Consider the following 25,841-nt stretch of genomic DNA (forward strand, 5'->3'; position numbering starts at 1 on the left):
GGGCGTGCCTTCAGGTCAGGAAGCAGACCGCGCTTTACCCAATCAAATGTAGTGGGCGGGAGTTACGTGTGTGCCGATCCTTCCCCATTAGAAACAAACCGAAACTCATCTAGCAATAGCGTCCTCGGAGCAGACAAAACCACGGAAAGATATTCACATTTTAACTTGCTCTTTCATCGTAGAAACAAGTGGGCTTATAACCAAAACGATCCATGTTCTCTGGGAGAAGTGGTGTTAGTGTTCCGTGTAGAAATAATGTTAGTGGGAATGAAAACATAGTCGCACCACCGGACGTGAAAGTCTGAAGGCAGACCAAAACCCCGGTTTCCCTGCACACGGGTGCTCCATCGAGCTCCCCCCAGAGCTAAGTGAAAGAGTAAAAAACAGCACGGGGCACTGTTTTTCCTTTTTTATTTGGTGATCGGTTCCCAGATTGGTGTTAAATTGACTTGTCAAAATGGACCCAGATGGAACCGGATTGCACTGAGGGTATTACTGCGTATGTACAGTAAAGTAGCACTGAGCAGGTGACCCGCAGAGAGGCTGTGCATGGGGTGCAACCAGGCGGCGGGCGTCAGTGAATGGCTGCATGGGAGCAAATAGACAGGGAGGCTTCGTCGCATCCCTTCCTATGAATGTTAAGTTCCTGGAGGAGCCGTTCTGAACAAGCCGTTCTGTGACCATCAGAGGGGCCGTCAACAGGAACATGCGTCATGGGGAGATAGGGGATACGGGGGCAGGCTGCTTATAGGGTCCCCTGTGAATGAGAGTTCAGTCATTGTAATCTGTTTTTCAGAGAGTGAGAGAGAGAGAGAGAGAGAGTGGGGAGTTTACTTGCATAGCAAAAAATCAAGGCAATTGAATTTTCTTCAGTTTAAACAATTGAGCATTGAGAAATGTTGGAAATGAACCCATAAAAGCACAATTGAATAAAATAGCTGCAGTTTTCTGGGAGTTTGTAAGAAGAACATTGCAGACCATTTACCATTAGAGAAAGATAGAGAGAGAGAGAGAGAGAGAGAGAGAGAGAGAGCGTCTATGTGTGCGTTCGTGCGTGCGAGTGTGTACTGTGCGCCTAGCAAGCAGAGGGTGACTCAGCCTCTCTGGTTCTCTATGGACACCAGAAGCATACATCCTTCATCACTGATACTTTTACTCTTACTCACTCTCTCTCTCTCTCTCTCTTTCGCACGCACGCACGCACGCACGCACACACACACGCACGCACGCACGCACGCACGCACGCACGCACGCACGCACACACGCACACACGCACACACGCACACACGCACACACACACACCATTCCAGACCACCATTAGTCAGTGGGACATACAATACTGCATTGTACAGTGTACTGTTGCACGTTTGGAAGGACAGAGTTGTTTTTACTCTTTCCCTCTCTTCGTCTCCACTCTGTTGCCTTCTTTCTTCCCCAGTGGTGCTGTGCTTCATTAGCTACTTCTTTCTTCCTTGGTGGTGCTGCACTTCATTAGCTACACTACTTCAACAACATGGCCACCATGGTAGAGAGACAGAGAGCGGGTCTGTCTCTCTGCCCATGTGTTTCTACAGTACACCGGGAAAAAAGTGAATAGTTGGCCAAAATGTAATTAATGACTGCTGTTGTTAACAATTTAACAAATTACAGTAGGCATATGTGCATTATCTATTTTACATAATGTGTATGTACATTTACGCAAAGTGAATAATGTTTGTGTGTGAAGTCTTATTATACGAGGTGACATGTGCCAGTGAGCATGGTATGTTTAAACCTTTTTTTCTCCGAAGCTTGTTATCATTATTCCTCCTGGGCTGCTTGTTCATGAACCTTATCGCATGGTAAAGTAGCTATTCCACAGCCTACTTGGCTTTGTAGTTGCAAAGTCATTTCCCAAGTGGGAGCATCTGAAACAGTACATGGTTGGGATGGCTAGGGTCTTTGCAACCCAATGCACAGCAAAACCACCTGGTGGGACGCTTGCAGTGATTTATCTACGGTTGGATAAGGCACACAAGCGCATTTTTACCCAGTCTGCTTTACACTCATATTTCTATTCTAAAACACAAAAAGAAAAAGAAACACTACTACACAATTCGTTCTATTTTGCACAATCTTCATGAATAAAATACATGGAACACTCTGCCATTCAAATGGCTAAACTTACATTAACAAGCACATCAGACATATAGCCTAGAGCGGCACAGGTACGCTGTTATCTGGGACAGCACAAGTTTCCACTGGGCTGCTCTAGTCCACAACTGCTTCATTGATCACCCACAATTTTCAGTTCTTTATCTCCCACAATACTCTTATTTTCTCAGTCTGATCGAGGAGTTTGTTTCTGCCTGGAGATGGAAAGTGTATGAGCATAATCCGTATGCACGGGTACCACTGACTGCAGGCTATGGAGGACACGAGGTGATATACTGCAGCTGCTGAGGCATTTCAGGCACATTCACCATTCTAGGAGATACTTCCCCTGCTGCTTGGCCAGGGAGAACATTGTTGATGAGGTCTTGTGGCCAGACAGGAGCCAAAGACAGGATGCAGCCTAGTTATTTATTTTTCCTTTTTTTTTTACTGTACAGGCAGGGCCTATTTTCTGTTTGTTCCGTACACATCATTTGACACACCCAGTTGTGTTTGCTGAGATGTAGGCTACAGTAAAGAAGAAATGTATTATTTTTGCTATACATTATTAGTCAATTAGTTGATATTTTGATAATCAATTTTCATTTTTTTCTTTTCACTAAAACTACCAAAAATTATCAGGTTTCAGCTTCTCAAATGTGAATACTAGTATATAATACTTTCTGCCAGTCCATCCATACCAGGGGATGTGTGCACCCAAACTATGTGCACACTTGAGACTTTGGACCTCAAATGGCACTACAGAAACCATAGCCAATGGCAAAAAGGCTAATAAGCAGTTTAACATTTGGAAAAGTTACACATTCATTATGTACCAAACTAGAAAGGTGCACTCCGTAGAGCACAGTTCTCTACCAGGAGGTATGCCGTAATAACAATGGCAGCATCCAGTGAAATGACTAGAGCCATGAAACAGTAGCATGGCATGTGATTACCAGTTGTACATCCTTTCTACTGTCATCCATCATCTCTCTCTCAGACACATTCATTGTCTGCATCTCTCCCATCTTTCTGTCAGATTGCTGCCATAAAGATGTGAGCCGTTAAGTGTGATTGTTAATGCCATGTGTCAATTATGTTTGTACGACCATTCAATCAAAGGTTGCGATTTGAAACGCATGTGTTAGGTTTTCTCTGCCTCACAGTCACTGTGCGAGTCCTTGGTGAGAAGTCAGGCAGCAAGCTCTGTACTTTCATTGACATTATGGGTAAACGAGCGTGTGCGCGTGTGTGTGTAAATCACTTGCGATGGAGTGAGAAAAAAAGAGAGAGATTATCTCAACCCATACACACACAACATATTTAACTACTTAAATTCAGTATGGATGTCTCAATCAAATCATCAAAAAAAACTTCAAATCCAGCATACTAGTTCGGCCACAAGTGTCTACATTTCTGTACATGGTTTCATGATGCCGCTGTATTAGGCTTAATTAGTATTGGTGCAAAGGTAAGGTACAGACTTTGATCACTTCAGTTCCATTATTACCTCTTTCTGTTGGAACAGTACAGGCCATCTGTTCTTGAAGTAATGCTGGGTCCTTGGATGACTGCCTCCTGTCATCTGTAGGCAAACGTGCAAGCCTTTTTCTCTGCGGCGACCTTTTCATTGTTCCTTGTCCCAATCTCTGTCAGAAGTTCTAGACTCTCTTTTTCCCAGGCTGTCCAGAGTCTCACCAGTAAGGAAGGATGGATAAAAGTGAGCCTCAGCTCATTTTGGCCTCTTGCTTCACTTCCTTAGCTGGGAAAGCATCTGTAGTAGCTTTAGATTACAGGGAGTTCACTGACAGACCTGGACACCCCTGCAGTTGAGTTCTGTATAGTTTCCTATCTTGTACTTCAGACAGTGTTTCCAACTGTGGCAGCCATATAATGACCCAGGTTCTTTCAAACAATGGTGCTTTGATTAAGACTCTGGAACTGTGCAGAAATGTACATTTATCTATTTATAATGTATGTATGTTTATTTATCTGTGTGTGTGTGTGTGTGTGTGTGTGTGTGTGTGTGTGTGTGTGTGTGTGTGTGCGTGTGCGTGTGCGTGTGCGTGCGTATGCAGATTGGGGCTAATTTACGGGTTACATTTAGGATTATAGTGAAGGGTTAAGCTTAGGGTTAGTTTTAGGGTAAGGGATTTTGAGGTTATGTTGTGGCTAGGTTATGGTTCAGGGTTTGGATTTTTAATGAACATGTTTTATTTAATTTCCCCACAAAGATAGTAAGATACAGTAAGCATGTGTGTGCTTGTGGACCATGGGTTCTCCTATGAGCAATGTTCTGCTCAGAGTCGGTGGTTCCAAGTGTATTTAAACAGCCTCGAGAGGCACAGTAGGGAGTTTAACTGGAACATGTTGTAGGGTTCATTTCTGTTTTACGAGAATCCTCCCTCTTCTTTTTTTCCGAGAGGGAGAAGCTTCAATGACTCATTTCCTATTTTGTTTTATATTCAAGGAATTCAAGCCAAAGACTTGTCATGAGTCTAATCTGGCTATTGGGTCCATCGCATATCTCTGCTTCGCCCCCACATCTTATCCTGTCGTTCTACCGCTCTCAGTTCCGTTCAGTTAATTGTGTTCAAGCGTTCAAAACCCAAAATATGACTGGTTGAAATCCAATTTGTCATCTTTATTTTGCTCCCCTCCCTGGGAAAAACTCACGCACGCACACACACATACCGAACACAATTCACTTCCTATTTTATCCCTCTGTCATCCTCTTCCATTGTCATCTCTCTCTATTATCTGGTTATTCATACTCTCCCTGGGTACCAACAGGCATTGCCTACTTAAAACAGAATGTAATTCAATTGTGAATATAGACTAATGGCTGACTCTCTCTCCCTGTCTCTTCTCCCACCTCTCTTTTTCCATCGCTGTACCTCTCTTTCTGTACCTCTCTCACTACGTCCATCTCTGTGTTTCTCTCTCTTTCGGTCTCTCTACCTCTCTCTGTCTGTCTGCAGTATTCCTGGTTCAGCAGTGTGTGCATTTGACATGGAGCAGCTGGCTTCAGTGTTTGATGGGAGGTTCAAGGAGCAGAAATCTCCAGAGTCCATCTGGACAGCTGTTCCAGACGAAAACATCCCCAAGCCAAGGTACAGATGTGCTGTAATAGCTTTATTTACCTCCATAGACACAACAGGTTCAGAGCATTATAGTATATAAATTAAGCTACACTATACAATTTTGTATTCATCGAGTAATAAATTGCACCTACTGTACTGGCAATTCAGTAGACAAAGTAGTTTCGCTGCTAGACCAGGGTTGTTTCCTGGAGTCACTGGGTGTTTCGGGTCTTGTAACAGACAACCTCCTCAAGGCGACCCTACCGAGGCTGATCAGACCCCGGCCTGTGTCCAAGTGGCATACTACTGCCCCCACTGTCTCTTGGGGGCTTAGGGTGGCTGGTGAGATGTTAGCAGCAGGTGTTGGCCACACTAGGAGGCTCTAGGCACTGTGGGTTGCCTCCGGGCCCGGCTCCTCTTTCGTCTGATCAGAAGTGGGCATTCTTCTGTGCGTTGCGTAGTCGTTGCTGCTGGGCAAGAACATCTCATTCTGCCTTGATGGATTTTTAAACCCTCCTTGCAGGTTTTACCGCAGTCTGTAGCTTTTGTGTTCTTCCTCACAGAAGAAGTTGTTTGGGCTGCCTACCCTCTCCACCCCGGGCCGCCGTCTCTCCGGTTGTCCTCTGTCTCTCCTTAAGTGGTCTGGTACGACCAGGCTCCTCAATTAACCACTTAAACCCCATACTTAGTTGACCGGAGTCCCCCAGGGCTCTGTATTTGGTCCACTCTTTTTTTCCGCTCTACGTGATGTGTTGTGAGCTTGTAGATCAGCTACTTTCACTGAATGTTTGCCTTAGAATGGGGACGCTAGGGCTCATAGTGTTATGCCTAAGGGACTTAATTGCGAGCCGACTTGCAACCGCTTGCAACAGAATCCTAAAACTGTGGTTTGTAACCTTATAAAACTGACAGACCACACCCAGGCGCCGAGCCACGACCCATTGCTGTTTCCATAGCAATGGTATTGTCACAGCTCCTCCGGGATATGGGATATAAACAGCAGACAGTGACTGTGACTCGTCAAGGTGATGAGTGGAGATCGTTTTCAGTTTCCAAAGTGCTGCATGTCAACATAATATTACATTAGATTGTGAACTCTTATTTATACATAAATATGAAATAATATAATAAATAATATAATAAATAACTGCACGCTCTCCCTTCCTTTCTCCCGTTTTCTCGCTCTATTTTTGGGAGAGAGAGAGAAAGAGAGAAAAGGAGAGAGAGAGGACAGCATGTGTATCGTTACAATGGTAGATGTGTGTGAGCAATATGTTTGTGTGATCAAAATGTGTTGCAGAGGACCCTTATATGGAGATGTTTTTGAAAAAAGGCTAAATGTTCCTTTAAGGTTAGGTTAGGTTTTAATTTAGACCATAGGACTCTGGATTCATACCAGACTGAGATAAAATGCTTCCTGCGTTGCGTCAGGGTAAAAACGGTCCCCTCTGCAATGTTCTTGCAGTCTTCTCCCCGATTCAATGGCAGTGTAGGCCTGTAGCATTGCTGTGTTCTGCAGATGGAGTTAATTTGAGTTCTGGTGGAGATTGATGGGTTGATGGGTGTGTGTTGATTGATAGCGCAGAGGAATTACTGCTCCCAGCCGCTACTGTGCCAAACTTGCAAACTTGTATATATTGCACAGTATATCATAACGTTGCATCATCCATGTTACTGCCTTTAATTAAAGGAGAAGAGCTCCTTGTCTGGTGCCAAAACTGCTGTGAATCAATGGTGTCTCTTTAACCCCCCCTTCCCCCTCCCCCAGACCCGGTGGCTGTGCTGTCCAAGGTTCCAGGTTCAATTCGTCCAACGCCTTCCCGGACGAGATGCTCAACTTTGTTAAGACTCATCCTCTGATGGATGAGGCCATCCCTTCTCTGGGACAGAGACCGTGGATAGTCCGAACCATGGTCAGGTGAGGCTGCGTGTGTGTGTGTGTGTGCGTGTGTGTGTGCGTGCGTGCGTGCGTGCGTGCGTGCGTGTGTCTCTGTTGGTTTGTCTGTCTGTCTGTCTCTCTCTCTCTACTCTCCCTTCTTTCTATCCCTGTCTGTCTGTCTGTCTCTCGTCTTTCTCTCTCCCTTGCTCTTTCGGTTCAGGTTCATTTTTACACTCAGAGGTAAATTAACACTGAGCTGAAGCCTGTGTTGTTCAGCTGCGCCCCCCCCCCCCCCCACCCCCCATTGTTCAGAAAACAAACCCATTTAGTTGACTGATATTATTAATGACCAAACGCCCAGCGTAATTAGTTTGTTATGCAAATGTGATGAATATTGTTTGCTCCATGGGATTCATTTCATTATGCTGAGATTGAAGAGAGAATGCCACGCAAGGCATTTGAATACACTGGAGCCTGGACAGCGTTTTACATCGTAACTAGTCACCCATAATGCACTTAAATGAATTGAAAAGCTTCCCGTTGGGGTGATTCATTGGATACATGGATGAATGAATGAATGACTGGAGTGGACAGATAGAGGAGTAAATTAATGACAGACCATCTATTGCATACATGGGCAACTGGCGGCCCTGGGCACCCTTCACTTAATGCGGGTGCCCAGGTTAATATCGGAATACTGATATATTATTGATTTCAGCTGTTACAATTCAAAACATGCAAACATGACCCACTTTAATGACTTCAGTCTATATTAGCAGCTTAATGACTAGTATTACATTTCTATTGTCTTTTTTATGTCCAATGTATTTGTATTTAAGTCATGCATTTGAAATTCAATGAAAATGTTACTTTTCAGGAATCCAATTAAAAAATAGCACAAAAAAAATCAGGATTCCAATTCATAAATAGCAAAAATAGCCGATCTACAAGCTCAAAACGCGTCGCAGCAGCTTGTAGATTGGCTATTTTTGCTACCTTTGTGTGACATGGCCCTACAGTATATGCAATGTGGCCCTCTGGAGTGAGTGTGGAAATATAGTGGCCCTCTCCATCATCAAAGTTGCCCACCCCTGATCTATTGCATGGTTGGAGTTTTATATCAGCCACTATACATTTGAACTATGGACTATGGAACTGCCATAGCTGAATGGTTAGAGAGCCTGCCTGGGAGGCAAAGATCCCATGTTCAATTCCAGGCCTCAGTAATGTGTCAAACTGAGCAAGACACTTAACCCCTCCCCGAGCGCTTCACGCCAACAGCTGCTCACTAGTCCTAGGATGGATAAAATGCAGGACAGATTTCACATATGTGCAAATATACAGTGACAAAAAACACCCCAAGGAGTGGGGCCCAAATTATTATTATATTATTGTCTCACTGCCTAGCGACCGGAGGCGAGACTAACCGACCTTAATAGATGTCTGTGTCGGTGGCCCGTCAAATGCCAGGTTAAGGTTTTTTTAACCAATCACGTTGCTTATACAAGGTCATGTGAGGGGGTTGACCTTAGCTTTCAAAAGTGCCGTGTTCCGCGAGACATAAAAGGCGATAGCTCTTGTTACATGAGTTTTATTCCAAGATTTACTTTTTGCTCTACCCCAAGAATCAGTACAAAAAAAGTGTTTTCAAATGAAACCCATAATTTATGCTGATTAACCAGTATTGATGTTTTAAAAATCTTTATTTAATCAGAGGAAGTCGGCTGAGCACCGATACTCTTGTACACCGACAGCCTACTTAGTAACACACATTCATACCATAGCACTTCCCCTGTACAACGGCTATACCATCTGTTGATCACATGAGCTCCACTTGAGGGTTACTTCACCCTTTGCTAAGCTCCGCCCCGACCTCTCCACACCCTTAGGTGTGACAAACAGCCTTGGTTTTGACAGCTCGCATTGACTTGCAGTGGAATATAACAGATTTTCCACATAATATAATCGATCATTTTTGGAGCTAAATAAATCTTGTGAACAAGGCCTGCAGTATGCACTGGAAAAATGTGCACGACAGTTTCAACAAACAGAACACAGGCAAATGTTTATCACTACCAAAGGAAGAGGGAGAAACCGCAACCGCATCTAGCTATTATCAATCAACTACATTAACATCATTATCACCGGACAGGAGTGCTCGTGTACTGCAGGGTAAGACTACAAATAGTATAGCAGTTAAAAAATGGGCAAGCAAATGAATAAACACTTTAACGAGCGGTACGGGGGCGGGACGAGTTGACCCGTGATTCTGGTGTGTTGAACTCCAACTTGAACCAGATCCCAAGATCCCTTTTGAAGTTACTGACTTGATGACATCACATCACATCACATCATAAATACACATCTGCTATCAAAAATATAAATGGCTTCAACTGTCTCTAAACATGCTCATAAATCGAATAAAGAGTGATTCAGGATACACCATAACAAAGTAACCATGTCAACACGTCAGCATCACCGACGTTAAGCTGTGTGTGTGTGTTTTTGGCATGAAACACAGCCACAGCCTGCATTTGTCAGTGCAGTTTTGGACTTGGGGAAAGGGATGAAAAATGCCCCCTCCAACAGCTCTAGCTACGCGGAATGCATCCCTGTTTTTCCCTGTACAGTTCCAGTTCCCAATTCATGTTACGACCCAGGCTAGGGGTCACTAGGTGTAACACAAAATATGGTCTCCCCCCTTCCCAGTCCCCAAACAGCCAGGCCACACATGTTTAAAATCCCAAGAATCAAGGATGTATTTAACATTTAAGATAAAAGCATGAACATAAACCATAAATAAATAGGACCATAAACTCCTGAATACAAACAAAACCCATTCTTTCCAAACATAAAGAAACCAAACATACAAAATGTGTATGTTTGGTTTCTTTATGTTAGGAAAGAATGATATTTAATATCTAAAGTAACATAAACAAACAAAAACAGAGAGTTTACCCACCCCTACACACCCAAGGCATTACATTATCCAGAACTTTAAACCACTTTAAACCAGGCTGGAACTATACAAGGAAAAACAGGGACGCACGTGGAAACGTTTCACCATAGTGTTATTGTAGTATTCCTACTGTTATTGATGTTGCTAATTATTATGTGCAGGCTATTTTACATCGACTCTTATGGTATGTGATAGGAGTGTGACAGGCCATATGGCATTGGACAATCGCTAATTGGGGGGTGGGACTTAACCTGACGCTACCAGATCCAAACAGCTTGCTCCACACATTGTTTCACAGCTCCTGGTTACTCAATACCGCCACCTCTGGCAGGGTCAGGTTAGGTGGGACTTAGAGAAGGGCTAATTGCCTTGCTCATGGGCACTTGGATGACAGTGATGGATAGATGAGAGGGGAGAACGTTTCTCATCCTCATTCCCCTGACATAATTCCACAGCTGGCAGTGGGTTTCAAAACACAAGTCACAGATATACTATCTATCCCAGACGTGACAACGTCAGTGACTGCTGTCCCTGGTGACAATGGCACAGTTTTGCATATCATCTCTGTCGGGTGAAAACCTCATACAGTATGTCCAAAACTGTTACTTTTCAGGATTCAAATTCAAAAATAGCAAAAGTAGCAGATCCACAAGCTCAAAACGTGTTGATTCGCGCCTCGTTTTGAGCTTGCGGATCTGCTACTTTTGATGCTTTTGTGTGACGCTGTAGTATGATCAAGTAGGACGTTAATTTACAAAACGTTAATTTATAAAAAAAAACACAAAAGGTTAGAATATGGAGATATGTGGTTTCTGCCTGACAGCAACGATGTGCCCCACGGTGCAGGTACCAGCTGAACAGAATGGTGGTGGACACGGAGGCCGGGCCCTACAAGAACCGCACCGTCCTGTTCCTGGGCTCCAGCAGAGGGACCATCCTCAAGTTCCTCATCATGCCCAATCAGGACAACACCGTCACCAACTCCAACGTCTTCCTGGAGGAGCTGGAGGGCTACAACCCCGACAAGTAAGAAAGAAACAGTATACAAACAAGAAATGGGATGCGTCTAGTTTAGGTACTTGTTGTCTGGGTGATGGCTGATTTAAGCAGTCCCACCTGGCCCGAGTCAAACTAATTAGTGATTCATTTGGTTTTTGACACACCTGTTGTGTGTCAGATACAGGTTAAATCAGCCATCCCCTCACACTCTAAAGTAGTGGTGGGAAAAAACGTTCATTTCAGTGAACGAACGATTTCGCTCACGTTCGCGGCAATGATTCGTTCAAATGATTTGAACGAATCCATCATGAACGACCCATCACTACTCAAAAGGGAGCCTCTCCACTGCTGGGGCTTTTCTGGGGGTTACCTCGACACAGTCAGGTACATGCAGGATTCAAAGGGGGGTATATTGAGCAAATTGAACCCTGGATAGATACATTTACGTTTATTGTAATCTGAAGACTCACCTCTTCAGACTCCACCAATAGGGAGGTTTCCTGTTAGTAAACATGAGAGGAATATGACCGCGCAGCTGCGGGGGGAAGCCTATGGGTGCGTTTGGAAATTACGCACCGGAGCACACTCGCCTATTAGTTTGTATTGGCCAGTGCGCTCACTGCCGCTCAGGGCTGTATTTTCGAACGCGCCTTTCCCCCACTGACCCCCAGGCATGCGCAGATTGCGCATTCTGCTCTGTGATGACGTCGCGCGGAAATCCGTCTATAGCACATCACCTAAATTATTTTTTATGACCATGTTCTTTACCTGGTATCCTATAGTTTCATTGTACAGATTATTATTTTGATAATATATTGTTTTTAGACTGATGCTATGTCCTTTCTTTACTCGTGATCCTAGTTTACTGAGGTGCCTCTCTACATTTGATGCATGTGTTTACCTTGCTTATTATAAGTCGCTCTGGATATAAGAGTGTCTGCTAAATGCCTAAATTGTAAATTGTAGAGAGGGCAAGATGGAGCAGATGGAAATGTGCAGTTGATAGGCTCTCTCTTGAGTGTGTGCTGATGGATGATTTATAATATGTGCCGGTGTGTAGTTACTCCCAGCTCAGAGTCCAATTAGTTTGACTCAGGCCAGGTGTGATTGCTTAAATCAGCCGTCACTCTCACACCACAGTAGCCTACTATTTGAATTAGACGCTTGTAATTGTGGAGATGCTTGACTGACAGCTCAAATCAACAACTAATAACTAATAGAAAATGCAGTATACTTGTCATTTTGAAAACATGTTTGTCTAAATAAAAATATATATATCAAAAAAGAAAAAAGAAATGCAGTATACACACAACAGCTAAGCCTAACAAAAGTGTTGAATACTATCTGGTAGTGATGCGCAGGTCTGTTTTTTTCATAACCCACCCCGCCCGCCCCGCCACAGAGCCCAACCCACCCCGACCCATCCCGCAAAACAATATATAAATCAACTAAAAGTTGCCTACCGACCGGCATTTAACACACTAGCAACATCAAGTCCGTCCATTCAATCGCTTTCGAGAGAGAGAGAGGGGTGCAATACGTTAGTCCGACAGACCATTCCTCCGACAGCGCATGCCTCCGACGTTTACTATACTAACCCTATACCTAACCCGAACCCTAACCCTAACCGCACGCGGATGCCACATAGTCGGAGAAATGGGATGTCGGACTTACGTATGCCTCCCGAGAGAGAGTGGGGGGGGACACTGCCATATAGACAATTGATATTTTTCCTGTCCTTTATAATTGTGTAGGCTACATGAGAGAACATTAAACGATAACGTAGATAGATACAGTGAGTGTCCTACTACTACAACATTAGACATTCAAATAAATAAAGTTGACATACAGCGGGGATATCATTAGAGGCAGCTGTGCATAATTGATCAAATAAGCAACTCATTGAACACAAGCTCATGATTCCAGGAAGAGAGAGGGAGAGAGAGAGAGACAAAACAGGAGAGAGAGAAGGTACCAGAATGCTTTTTCTCGCTTTTTTCGTGTTGACCCGCTCCACCCCGCGGTTCAACTCACGGGGCCTGTGGGCAACGGGGTCGGCCCGCGCATCACTACTATCCGGGGGTTGATGCACAGCAGTGATTCTCAACCTTTGTGATTTCAAGAACCCCCAGTGTGATATGCATTACAGACCCCCTTTTTCATCTACACCTCACACTCACCCTGAGGGCGCATAAATAGAACCAAATGGACTGGTAACGGTCGGAGTTATTATTTGGTTCCTAACTATCAACCATTTACTGTAGCTGGGGACCCTCTGGAACCCTGTCAAGAACCCCTGGCCGGGCTCCGGACCCCATAATGAGAACCTGTGCAGTAGAGTCGCTAGTGATGTTACACATCTAGATAAGATGAGAAGGTTCATATCCAGATAATATGCAATATACCTCGGCTATTATTTAGGGGTAACGGTTTTGGTGCTGTTCATTCAGGTTCATGCAACTAGGAGCCATAGCAATGAATACAGTACATTTAGCTCAAATATAAAGAAAGGCCAACCGACCATAATTGGATTAGCAGCTAATATTCCCTATCAGAAGATCTAAACCACTCATAATGAGGCTGAGTACTTAAAGGACAAGATGAGAAAATAATGAATTGATAGAATCTTATTAACCTCAATCTCAATAGTTTAGTGGCTCTCAGGAAATTAGCAATCAAACGTTCACTTGATTCTGATGATAAACCTTTGTGTTTTTGGACCTGATTGGCAGATTAGGAGGAGATGAGGGCTTGGGTCTTGTTCAAATTAGGTATAGGAGCAATACAGCATCACATAGACAACCTTAGATGTCTAACAGGGTACACGCAATGTACAACACTGTACATATACTGTAGAAGACAGGAGGAATGTGCTGCTTATGTTTATGGCTGGCATTAACCACTTTATAACTTGACATCCCTATTTTGGGTGTGTTATTTTCAAGATTTTTACCCCAAAAAAAAGAAATAAATTGCAGATCTATAAATACTAATAGATAGGCTATTTTTGCTATTCATCGTATGACGAACTGAGTGAGAGAGAAGATGTATACGACGGTATTGAGACCAGCCATGCTGTATGGCTTGGAAGCGGTGGCACTGACGAAAAGACAGGAGGCGGAGCTGGAAGTGTCAGAATTGAGGATGCTACGGTTCTCATTAGGAGTGACAAGGATTGACAGGATCAGAAATGACTACATTAGAGGATATGCCCAGGTTTAGGAGGTTCGGGGGATAAAGCAAAGGAGAGGCGAGGTTGAGATGGTTTGGACATGGGCAGTGTGGAGGGATGAGGGGTACATTGGGACAAGGATGCTGAAGATGTAGCTGCCAGGCAAGGGGAGAGACGGCCAAAGAGGAGGTTTGTGGATGGGGTGAGAGAGGACACGCAGGTGGCTGGAGTGACCGAGGAAGACGCAGAGAACAGAAGCAGTCGGGAATTAGCCAAAAGAAGAAGAAGATGGTATAGGGCTTAGTAAGTGGCACATTGAAGGCTGACTGCAGGGTGGGTAAAAACTGGAAGGCCTTAAAATATATGTAAATACAATAGGTTGTTTATTATCTCCCACCAAGGCTAATTAGAAGCATTTCAAAGCCAGAGTTGCTAAACGGTCATCTAAATAGCGCTAATTGTGCCCTGTGATCTGGATGTTCATTCATGCACACAATACAAACAAGGGGATGTTTCCTTAGCCACTTCATGTCTCGGCGTCATGTTTCAGTCCACCTACAATCTAAGTGTAATCCTCCATTACACCGCAGGTGGACTGAAACTACTTTTACTGTTTGAGGAGTGCAACGTCCCGTGTCACCTTTCCCTTGTCAACTGCAAAACTCTTTCACTCGTTTGTACCTCAACTTATTTGCTGCAAAATGTGGAGCACTGATGCCACGAGAAAGAGAGGTTACAGCTGATTAAGTGGAGGCGTGAACTGACCTGGAGCCAGCATTTGAGGGCTAATTTGGTGTGCTTGGGGAATGGGGAGTGCAGTTAGAGGTGTGTCCCTTTCTGTCAGCAGGCAGTTAGCTAATCAGGAGAGAGAGAGCTGTAGAAATTAGGTCAGGTTTTCTTCCTTTTCTGGTCCTGGCCAGAGCCACCCACAGAGACACACACGTACACTGAGGCAGATGTCCTCTGTCTGTAATGCCTGATTTATATTTGGTTGTGTGCATCGCGTTGCGCACCAAAAATAGCCTATCTACAAGCTCACAATGCGTCGCACTGCGACACAATAGTGAGCTTGTAGATCGGCTACTTTTGGTGCGCCATACTATAAGTATAAATCAGGCTTAATGAGTCTCAGGGTATGTACTGTAGAGAGAGGCTGTCCCGCTATCACCAGGGTCTTCCTGTAGAGGACAGCACAGATAGAGATCAAATTGGTTTGTGATTGGCTCGCCGCCATAATGAACCTAGTCTGGGAGGGTTAGCGTCGGAGCTTGGACAGCAGGGGCGCGGCCACTGCGTTGTGATTCAAATCAACAGCCAATGAAGAAAAGGGGGCGGGATCCACATGCAGTGGGTGATGCATCTAAATAGGATCGACGGGAAGCAATTTCCCCTTGAGAAATTTCGGCCGCCATTGTTGTGTACTGCTGTTTGCCTCTCGTCGGACTTTTTAGACGAGTTGCACAGCTCTCAGACCGGTAAGAGGCGTGTCCGCTCAGATTCAGAGCGTGACGTACATCCCGCCCACAAATACCAGGGCTGTGGCCCAGAAGTTCCTCGCCAGAGCTGGCGAAAACTTCTGGGAACTCAGATTATAATGAACCAGGAAATGACCCGGGAGAGACACTAATAGGACCCAAGCCTGTTCCTATTTTCTCAAGCTGTCTGACCCTTATTGCTTCTTTACTTTTAAATTCTCTCTCTCTTTATACACTGTATATCTCTCTCTCTCTCTTATTTTCATTTGGATATTTGCTCCGATTAGCTCTATTTCTCTCTTTCTCTCTCTTTTTACTTCCATAAGTAACAACAAACAAATACGTTTTATCCTCTTTCCTTTTCGCTTCAACGTCTCCCTCCTCCGCCCTTTCCCTCCTCCCTCATTCGTCTCGTTTGTCCCACGGTGTTGTTGGTTTGTGAGGAATGACTCAGTGCTCGTTCGGTCCCCGGCGGAATGATAGATTGTCCTTAATGACTGCGGTCCCCGCTGTGGCGTTATTACCATAAGCCATCCTAGATACAACCGAGGCATGAGTGCACATGTGCATTAAAAACAAAACAAAAAACATATCGTCTCTGTCCGGTGGAAACCTCATGTGTCCAAAAACTGTTACTTTTCAGGATTCAAATTCAAAAACATCAAAAGTAGCAGATCTACAAGCTCAAGCTTGCCGATCCGCTACTTTTGATACTTTTGTGTGACGCTGTAGTGTGATCAAGTAGGGCGTTAATTTACGAAAAAAACACAAAAAGTTACAATATGGAGATAAGAGGTTTCTGCCCAACAACAACGATATACAGTATAAATCCTGTGCTCACGGCCAGGTGCGCGAGCAGGAGCTGTGGTCGCTCCACGGTGCCAATTAGAAGTGACTTGGTTCCCTTGCCCACTGTGTTTGTGACGGTCACCACTGCCCCTCAGACCTCTAAAACACTGAGTATGTTTTAGTGTGACACTCAACTTGGCCTCTTAGTGCTTTTACTGTTATTATGTTTTTATTTATAGGAGTGCTTTGTGTCTGTTGGTGTTTCATCATTGAGGCATGAGGGGACACTACTGATGATGATGATGCATGTAGTGAGGGGGGTCAGAGGTCTAATGAGCTGTCCTGGTCCAGTAATTGCCTAATGCATTTTTCTTCTCTTTTTTGGGGGGGTTTGTGCAAATGTGTGTGTGTGTGTGTGTGTGTGTGTGTGTGTGTGTGTGTGTGTGTGTGTGTGTGTGTGTGTGTGTGTGCGTGTGCGTGTGTGTGTGTGTTCCCAAGGTGTGACGATGACTCTCCTCAGGCCAGACAGCTGTTGTCTCTGACTCTGGACAAGGTGAGCCACTCTCTCCTGCTGGCGTTCCCGTCCTGTGTTGTCAGAGTTCCGGTGGCTCGGTGCCAGCTCTACTCCCGATGCATGAAGTAAGTCTACTTAACCATATTACCTCACCTGTATGTGCACGACACGCATGACAATCTACAGTGGTGGTTCTCAAACTTTTTTTTGTGTTAAGGACCCCCAAAATGATATATTTTTGGCCGCGGACCCCCATCTGAAAATGTTTTGTGCCAGGGACCTCCAGAAGAGAAGATTTGTGTTAAAAAAAAGTTCACAGGACTTCCGGTTCCGGTGGCATGGAGTGAGCTCGGGACACAGAGCCCCTGACAAACAATTTGAAACTAGATACAAATCCTAATCTACCGAAATCTCTAAGCCAACATATTGGCTAAATCAATTCAATGAACTGCAGTTGGTAATGCCAGCGAAGAAAAACAAGTGGAAGAGCGCTCCTAACGAAACTACAGTAAGAACGCTGAGAAGCCGCACCATCGGAATGGCAATCTCAATCAATCAGACAGAGCTTGCGGCCTTAATCCGTACTTTACTACGAGAAGAACGCCAAGCCGAGCTACCAGCAGTTCGTGCAATAATAAGAGAGGAATTGAATGCCTCCCTGGAGAATATTCAACCACAATTAAATGCCATGGAAGAGTCCATAACCAAACACAAAGGGAAATTCACTGAAGTGGATGAGGCGATCACAAACATAGAAGAACGAGTCTCCAAATTAGAGATATCCAATGCCACACTCAAAGAAGAAAATGCCAAATTGAAGGACGAGATTGGACGTTTGGAGACGCACAGTAGAAAATTCAATGTGCGGGTGACAGGACTCGACAGTGGCATTGAAAAAGGGAACCCTACTGCTTTCATGACGGCTTTTTTTAAGGAAATATTTCTGCCAGAAGAAATGCCCTGTGAGCCGTCTGTGGAAATTGCACACCGCGTCGGCCCACACAAAGCTAACGGCCGAACGATGATTGTCAGAATGCAGCGGTACCAGGCGAAGCAAGCTATCATACAACTATCGAAGCAGAAGGGATCCATCAACTTTCGTGGGATGAAAATAAGGATCTACTCAGACCTGACAGCAGAGGAAATGAGAAGAAGAGCCACGTTCAACGGATTAAGACAAAGATTGCGCGATGAACGAATCCGACATGGAATCAAACACCCAGCAACATTATTAATCACCTTCAATGGAGAAACGAAGTCCTTCCTGGACTCTGAAGTGGCCGAGACCTACTACTACACCTTCATCAAACCGGCCTCTCCAATCCGCGAGGGGCCTGCCGTGCTTGGTGAACCTATCTTGCATGTGGAAAACCGTGCGTAAAGATGCCTCTCCAACTCCCCAACAATCTCAGCTCCGCTGAGAGCTCAAGGTACTCTATCATAACTTATTAAATTGGGGTGAGAACTGCTTATGAAGAACGCTATGAACTGACTATAGACTGAAAAACAACAGTAATGAACCGAATAATGACACTATAGACCCGGATCGTGTCCTTGCCGCTGATAATGAGATGCAGTAGAATAAATGGCCAAACGGCGGCCGCAGTACGATAATTAAGCCATAAAAAAAAAATGATATGAATTGTCTCTTGCTCTTTCTTTGCTTTTCTTCCCTTGTATTAATATGAAAACGTTTTTGAAACATGCTGTAGCCCATTCATTGTGACGAAAACACCCCTCCCACGCCAAGTAGCGCACACGGTGCAGCACACGGCTGGGGGCGGGGCCCGTCGTCCCAAAACACAGTCACCCCCGGACCAAAATCCAGCGACCATGGAGCGGCCGCTGTTGGCCCGCTCAAAGGCTACATGGGGCGGGGGTGTTTTGGGGCGACGGCCCCAGATGCCCATGGAATGAGCTGATGAAGCTAAAGTATGTTTGCGCAGCAGCTGCGCTCTAATAACTCTGTTTTAGTTTCTTTTTTTTTTCACGTATGCTATTAAAATAATGCAGTTATTGTACACTTTTCAATTGTTATGCTTTACTTTATTAATTAAAGGTAATGCAGCAGATGGTTAAAACAACCGCACTGCTGCTGCTCATGTTACTGGTTGATGAATGGATGAGCCTAAAAAATTGGGTTAGGGCGAAAACGGCCGCAGAGGCCCATTGGATTAATTTCTGTAATTAATTTCATAACTCCCTGTTGCCCAGATATTTAATGGATTAATCGAAATTAATCAGTTATAGACTACTAAAGAAGGCCAATATGCTGGTAAAAATGCCAGAAATAATATAACATTAATATAGGTTTTTCTTTCTTTCCTTAATGTAGTCCTGATGGAGAATATAAAATGTAATAATAACTTTGACTTACAAGTATGTGTGCTCGATGTGCAAGCATGTTTATCTTCTGTTAGATGGATTAGCTTGTTTATTTGCTCATACAGTATCAAATCTCATTTACATTTGCTCAATCAGTTATTTATGAGGTCTGATTATAACATGTACACTTAAGGGCTATATAGACTGAACATAGGGTAGCTCATTTCATCTTTCTTATTTCCTATCCTACTGAGGTAGGCTATGGTCAAATTATAGTATGTTTTTGACTTCATTATTATTATCATTACCTTTATTATTATTATTCTCTCTTTTCTCTTTATTCCTCTTCTAATATTACATGTGGCTTCCCTACCAAAACGTAAAACAAATAAAGTTTAGGAAAATATATAATGAAATTTGGGTGGGTTCTATTTTTACTTTCAATTCTTTGGAAGCCCTATAACATAAATGTGTATTTCTATCTCTCCTCCTACCGATGGTAGGCTATGGACTAATTATAGTTTGTTTTTGACCTCATTATTATTATCATCACTTTTATTGCTATTCTTTCTCTTCCCTCTTTTTATTTTTTTATTTTTAATTATGTATCTTGTGGGCAATGCAGCTTCCCTACCAAAACGAAAACCAAATGAAAAGCTTAGGAAAATATATAATGAAATTTGGGTGGGTTTTCTTTCTCTTTTTCTTTTCTGGTAAGCCCAATAACATAAATGTGTATTCTTTTTCTCTCCTCCTACTGAGGTAGGCTATGGACTAATTATAATATGCTTTTGATCTCATTATTATTATTATTATTATTATTATCATTCTCTCTTTTTTCTTTTCTTTTAATCGTTTATCTTAGGTTTTGGGGACAGTTGATGGGATAATATTATACGTAGCCTTTCTACCAAAATGAAAACCTTAATGAAAAGATTAGAAAAATAGGCCCATTGGATTAATTTCTGTAATTAATTTCTTAACTCCCTGTTGCCCAGATATTCAATGGATTAATCGAAATTAATCAGTTATAGACTACTAAAAAAGGCCAATATGCTGGTAAAAATGCCAGAAATAATATAACATTAATATAGGTTTTTCTTTCTTTCCTTAATGTAGTCCTGATGGAGAATATAAAATGTAATAATAACTTTGACTTACAAGTATGTGTGCTCGATGTGCAAGCATGTTTATCTTCTGTTAGATGGATTAGCTTGTTTATTTGCTCATACAGTATCAAATCTCATTTACATTTGCTCAATCAGTTATTTATGAGGTCTGATTATAACATGTACACTTAAGGGCTATATAGACTGAACATAGGGTAGCTCATTTCATCTTTCTTATTTCCTATCCTACTGAGGTAGGCTATGGTCAAATTATAGTATGTTTTTGACTTCATTATTATTATCATTACCTTTATTATTATTATTCTCTCTTTTCTCTTTATTCCTCTTCTAATATTACATGTGGCTTCCCTACCAAAACGAAAAACAAATAAAGTTTAGGAAAATATATAATGAAATTTGGGTGGGTTTTTATTTATACTTTTAATTCTTTGGAAGCCCTACAACATAAATGTGTATTTCTATCTCTCCTCCTGGTGGTAGGCTATGGACTAATTATAGTTTGTTTTTGACCTCATTATTATTATCATCACTTTTATTATTATTCTTACTCTTCTCTCTTTTTTTTAAAATTATGTATCTTGTGGGCAATGCAGCTTCCCTACCAAAACGAAAACCAAATGAAAAGCTTAGGAAAATATATAATGAAATTTGGGTGGGTTTTCTTTCTCTTTTTCTTTTCTGGGAAGCCCAATAACATAAATGTGTATTCTTTTTCTCTCCTCCTACTGAGGTAGGCTATGGACTAATTATAATTAGCTTTTGATCTCATTATTATTATTATTATTATTATTATCATTCTCTCTTTTTTCTTTTCTTTTAATCGTTTATCTTAGGTTTTGGGGACAGTTGATGGGATAATATTATACGTAGCCTTTCTACCAAAACGAAAACCTCAATGAAAAGATTAGGAAAATATATAACAAAATTAGGGTGGATTTTTGGAAGCCTTATAATATAAACAACATATACTCTTCCTACTCTTTATCTCTCCTCCTACTGAAGGTAGGCTATGGACTAATCAGAGTTCTTTTTTTTTTTTTTTTTTAATGGTATTATTATTATTATTATTATTATTATTATTATTATTATTATTTTGTTTTTATTTTATCTCAATCACATATCTTAGGTTTTGGGGACAATTGATGGGCTTATATCACATATGGCCTTTCTATCAAAACGTAAAACAAATTGAAAAGATTAGGAAAATATATAATAAAATTGGGGTGGGTTATTGGAAGCCTTACAACATAAAGAGTCACGTGCTGGCTTTGAGGGTGATCACTCCTCCCCCTCGCCTTGCTAGCCTCTGTGTTATATGTTTTGATGTATTGTTTTTTGATGTCTTTACATGTTATATGTATGAGAAAACACCGAATAATCATCCATGCGATATGTGCTTGCCAAGATTGGTTCATGCTTCTCCCCTCTCCTCCTCATTTGGGTCCGCATATTATAGATATATGATTACTAGGCCAACTTGGAAATATACTACCATGCTTAAATCCAACAAGACTACTGGTGACCAGATCTTAACATTCATGAATAACTATGCCAATGACTAATTCAAATATCAATGTCTACACATGGAATATAAAAGGGTGCAACCATCCCATAAAAAGAAAAAAAATACTTAATTTTTTAAAGAAAGAAAAGGTCTCAATTGGATTACTACAAGAAACTCATCTTACTGACCTAGAACATGTCAAGTTAAAGAAGGATTGGGTCGGACAGGAGTTCCATGCATCGTATAATAGTAGAAGTAGAGGGGTTTCTATACTAATTCACAAGAACCTTCCACTAAATGTAGAATATTATGAGTCTGACCCAGAAGGTCGCTATGTATTTTTACATGGCTTCCTATATGGTGAAAGGATAACAATCTTTAATGTATATGCAGCACCTAATGCTCCCCTGTCATTTTTCACAAAGATTACTCACTTACTCATAAAATATAGCTGCCCAATAACAATTCTTGGTGGAGATTGGAACTGCACGCTTTCGGCACAAGATAGGGCACCTAGCCCAGTCTCACAGAGCCTAAGTCCCAGGACAAAAGCTGTTCTCCAAATGATGGATGAAGTGGGACTAACGGACATATGGCGGTTGTTAAACCCCAACAATCGAGACTATACATTCTTCTCAAACCCACATAAAACATACTCCAGAATTGATCTATTTATGGTCCCACGGGGGTCTGTAGGCCTGGTTCAGAAATGTACTATAGGCTCCATTCATATATCCGACCATGCAGGTGTCCTATTACAAATCTCTATATGTAATCCCAAAGTGGAAAGTTTTAACTGGAAATGCAATAGATCTATACTGTCAGACCCAGAATTTTGTTCTATGGCCCAACATGAGCTTCAGTTATTTATTAATGAAAATGATAATGGGGATACTGATCCCTCAAACCTCTGGGAAACAACCAAAGCCTATTTACGTGGGATTATTATCTCATATTGCTCAGGAAAAAAGAAAAAACTCTTAAAGGAACAAAGACGTCTGGAAATCCAATTACATGACGCAGAATTGGAGCATAAACGTGCTGGGTCAAGGGACAACTGGGAAAAAGTATTGGTAGCTAGACTGGGTCTGAACACCCTACTGACCCAAAAGGCAGAAAAAGCATTGTTCTCTCAAAAGCACAAAATCTATGAGTATGGTAACAGATCTGGTCGGTATCTTGCAAATCTGATCAGTAATAGGTCCTCTCATAACTCAATCACAAAAGTTAAAGATAAAACGGGTAAACAATGTTTTATAACCTGCGACATATCAAAAGCATTTCGTGATTTCTACTCAACCTTGTATACATCTGAATCCCCAGAGTCCCCTGATGTCGAAAATAAAATGAATATGTTCTTTCAACGCATAAAACTCCCTAAGGTAACTGAGCACGATAGAGCCCAACTAGATGGAGAAATAACTAGCATTGAAGTAGGAGAGACGATAGGTACTATGGCATCTGGAAAGGCCTGTGGCCCTGACGGACTCCCAACAGAAATATATAAACCTTTAAAGATATATTATCTCCACTGCTAACAAAAATGTTCAATCACTCATTATCCAACAAAACCCTACCTAGATCACTACAGATGGCTACAATTAATATTATCTTAAAGGAGAACAAAGACCCAGAGGACCCAGCCTCATATAGGCCAATTAGCAACCAAAATACAGATGCAAAGCTATTATCAAAATTATTAGCAAACAGGTTAATGGCTGTTGTTCCAAGTATTGTCGCTGAAGATCAGACAGGATTTATCCATCACAGACAATCATATACCAATATTAGGAGACTATTGGGTATTCTTCAGTATGTTAATGTAAAGAACCAAGATGCCCTAGTGGTGACATTAGATGCGGAGAAAGCATTTGATCGCATTGAGTGGTGCTACTTGTTCAGAACACTACAAGAATTTTCATTTGGAGACAGGTTTATTGACTGGGTCAGACTTATCTATTCTACACCTCAAGCAGCAATCACTATAAATGGGACATTAACACCTCCATTCCCAATAAATAGAGGCACAAAACAGGGCTGCCCTCTCTCTCCACTCTTATTCGCTTTAGTTATGGAACCATTAGCTGAAATGGTTAGGTCAACTAATCAGATCACTGGTATAAGAACTCAACAAAAATGTCATAAAATATCTCTCTATGCGGATGATATCCTTCTATTTCTTAGCAACCCAATGAACTCTGTTCCAATACTTATACAAATAATAAATGAATTTAGTCTATTTTCGGGTTATAAAATTAATTACGGGAAATCACTGGCTCTTCCACTCGGGACTCTAAGACAGTCTGATGAGCTAGGACAGCTCCCTTTTCAAACATCACTTAATGGTTTTAAATACCTTGGTGTGTTTATTGCTTTTAATTTTAACCATATGATTAAAATGAATTTAACTCCAGTTTTCGAAAGCATTAAAAGAGATCTGGAAAGGTGGACACCCCTTCCAGTCTCATTACTTGGACGCATAGCAATTATAAAAATGAATGTCCTTCCTAGATTGCTGTATCAGATGCAGATGTTACCTAATTTCATACCAATCAAGTTTTTTAACACATTACATGCTTTGATTTCTAAATTTATCTGGCAGAAAAAACGTGCCAGACTCAAACTCCAGAAACTACAGCTGCCCATCCTAAAAGGGGGCTTAGCATTACCAAATCTCTTATACTATCATATGGCGTCCCAAGTAAGATATATAGTAGACTGGATCAAAAACGATCCAAATTCTACCTTTCTAGACCTGGAGGCTTATGGTTGTGATTCTGTTTCTATCTCTGATTTGATATTTATAAAAAATGCTGATGTACTTCCTGGGCTAAAAGACAATCTTATAGTTAAAAACACTCTGAAAACATGGAAGCGGGTACGTAAACATTTTTGTGTAACAAACCAGATGTCATGCTTGGCACCGGTAGCAAAAAACCCAGATTTTGCACAATCCTGTCTGGATGCGGGTTTTAGGATTTGGAAAGATGCAGGCATTTTGACTATCCAGGACCTATATAAAGATGGTGTGCAAAAATCATTCCAACAACTACAATCTGAATTTAACTTACAGCAATCTCAATTCTTTCGTTACCTTCAACTCAGGAGCTACATTAACTCAGTTCCAGAATATAGGACTGGCCTGAGCACACGTCCCAATCATGTAGAATCTATTGTAATGAAGGCATCAACTCTATCCAAAAAAATGATCAGCTTTCTTTACGAGAGTCTGTTCCAGGTAGAAAAAGCATCAACTAGTAACAGTAAAGTATTTTGGGAAAACCATCTTCAACTACAAATAGACGAGGGGATATGGCGTAACATACTACTCAATGCAAAGAAAATAACGTGCTCCAACAAGTCTTATGAAACCCAATATAAAATAATACACAAGCTACATGTCTCCCCAGTCATAAGGAGTAAATATGATCCCCAATGCTCTCCCCTATGTCCTAGGTGCAAAAGTGGACAAGGTACTTATACCCATATGATCTGGACTTGCCCACAAATCAGACCCTTCTGGGTATCCATTCAAAATGAAATTCTCAAACTGATTGGAATTAAAATACCCTTAAATCCACTCCATTATGTTCTAGGGGCAGACACAAATATCATAGTAACAAAAGGAAACCGACATCTAGTACGAGCTTTGCTCTATGCTGCTCGGTTGTCAATCCTTAATAAATGGATCGATGACAGTCCTCCAAGTGTCTTATTATGGTTTGAAAAAGTGTTACGGTTAATGCCCTTGGAGAGACTATCATATGTTCTACGGGGTACCTTGTCCGAATTTGTAGAAGCATGGCTGCCCTTGGCACCACATATAGGGGATGAGTGGCGCAATGTCCTGTGTATTGGAGTGATGGAGGATGTCAGTTA

General features: G+C 42.1%; 1 protein-coding gene across 3 annotated transcripts in view; it reads left to right on the forward strand.

Moving 5' to 3' along the window:
- sema6bb (sema domain, transmembrane domain (TM), and cytoplasmic domain, (semaphorin) 6Bb) overlaps window positions 1-25,841 on the forward strand; it is a 183,649-nt gene that overhangs the window by 122,673 nt on the left and 35,135 nt on the right. For all 3 annotated transcript variants that reach the window (XM_084065609.1, XM_084065608.1, XM_084065610.1), the window contains exons 11-14: window positions 5,115-5,246; window positions 6,985-7,134; window positions 10,901-11,080; window positions 16,988-17,128. In XM_084065609.1, the coding sequence (XP_083921735.1) occupies window positions 5,115-5,246; window positions 6,985-7,134; window positions 10,901-11,080; window positions 16,988-17,128 (603 nt within the window). The remainder of the gene's footprint in view (window positions 1-5,114; window positions 5,247-6,984; window positions 7,135-10,900; window positions 11,081-16,987; window positions 17,129-25,841) is intronic.

This window comes from Gymnoscopelus microlampas (genome assembly GCF_963454915.1).
Source record: "Gymnoscopelus microlampas genome assembly, chromosome: 9".
Lineage (NCBI taxonomy): Eukaryota > Metazoa > Chordata > Actinopteri > Myctophiformes > Myctophidae > Gymnoscopelus > Gymnoscopelus microlampas.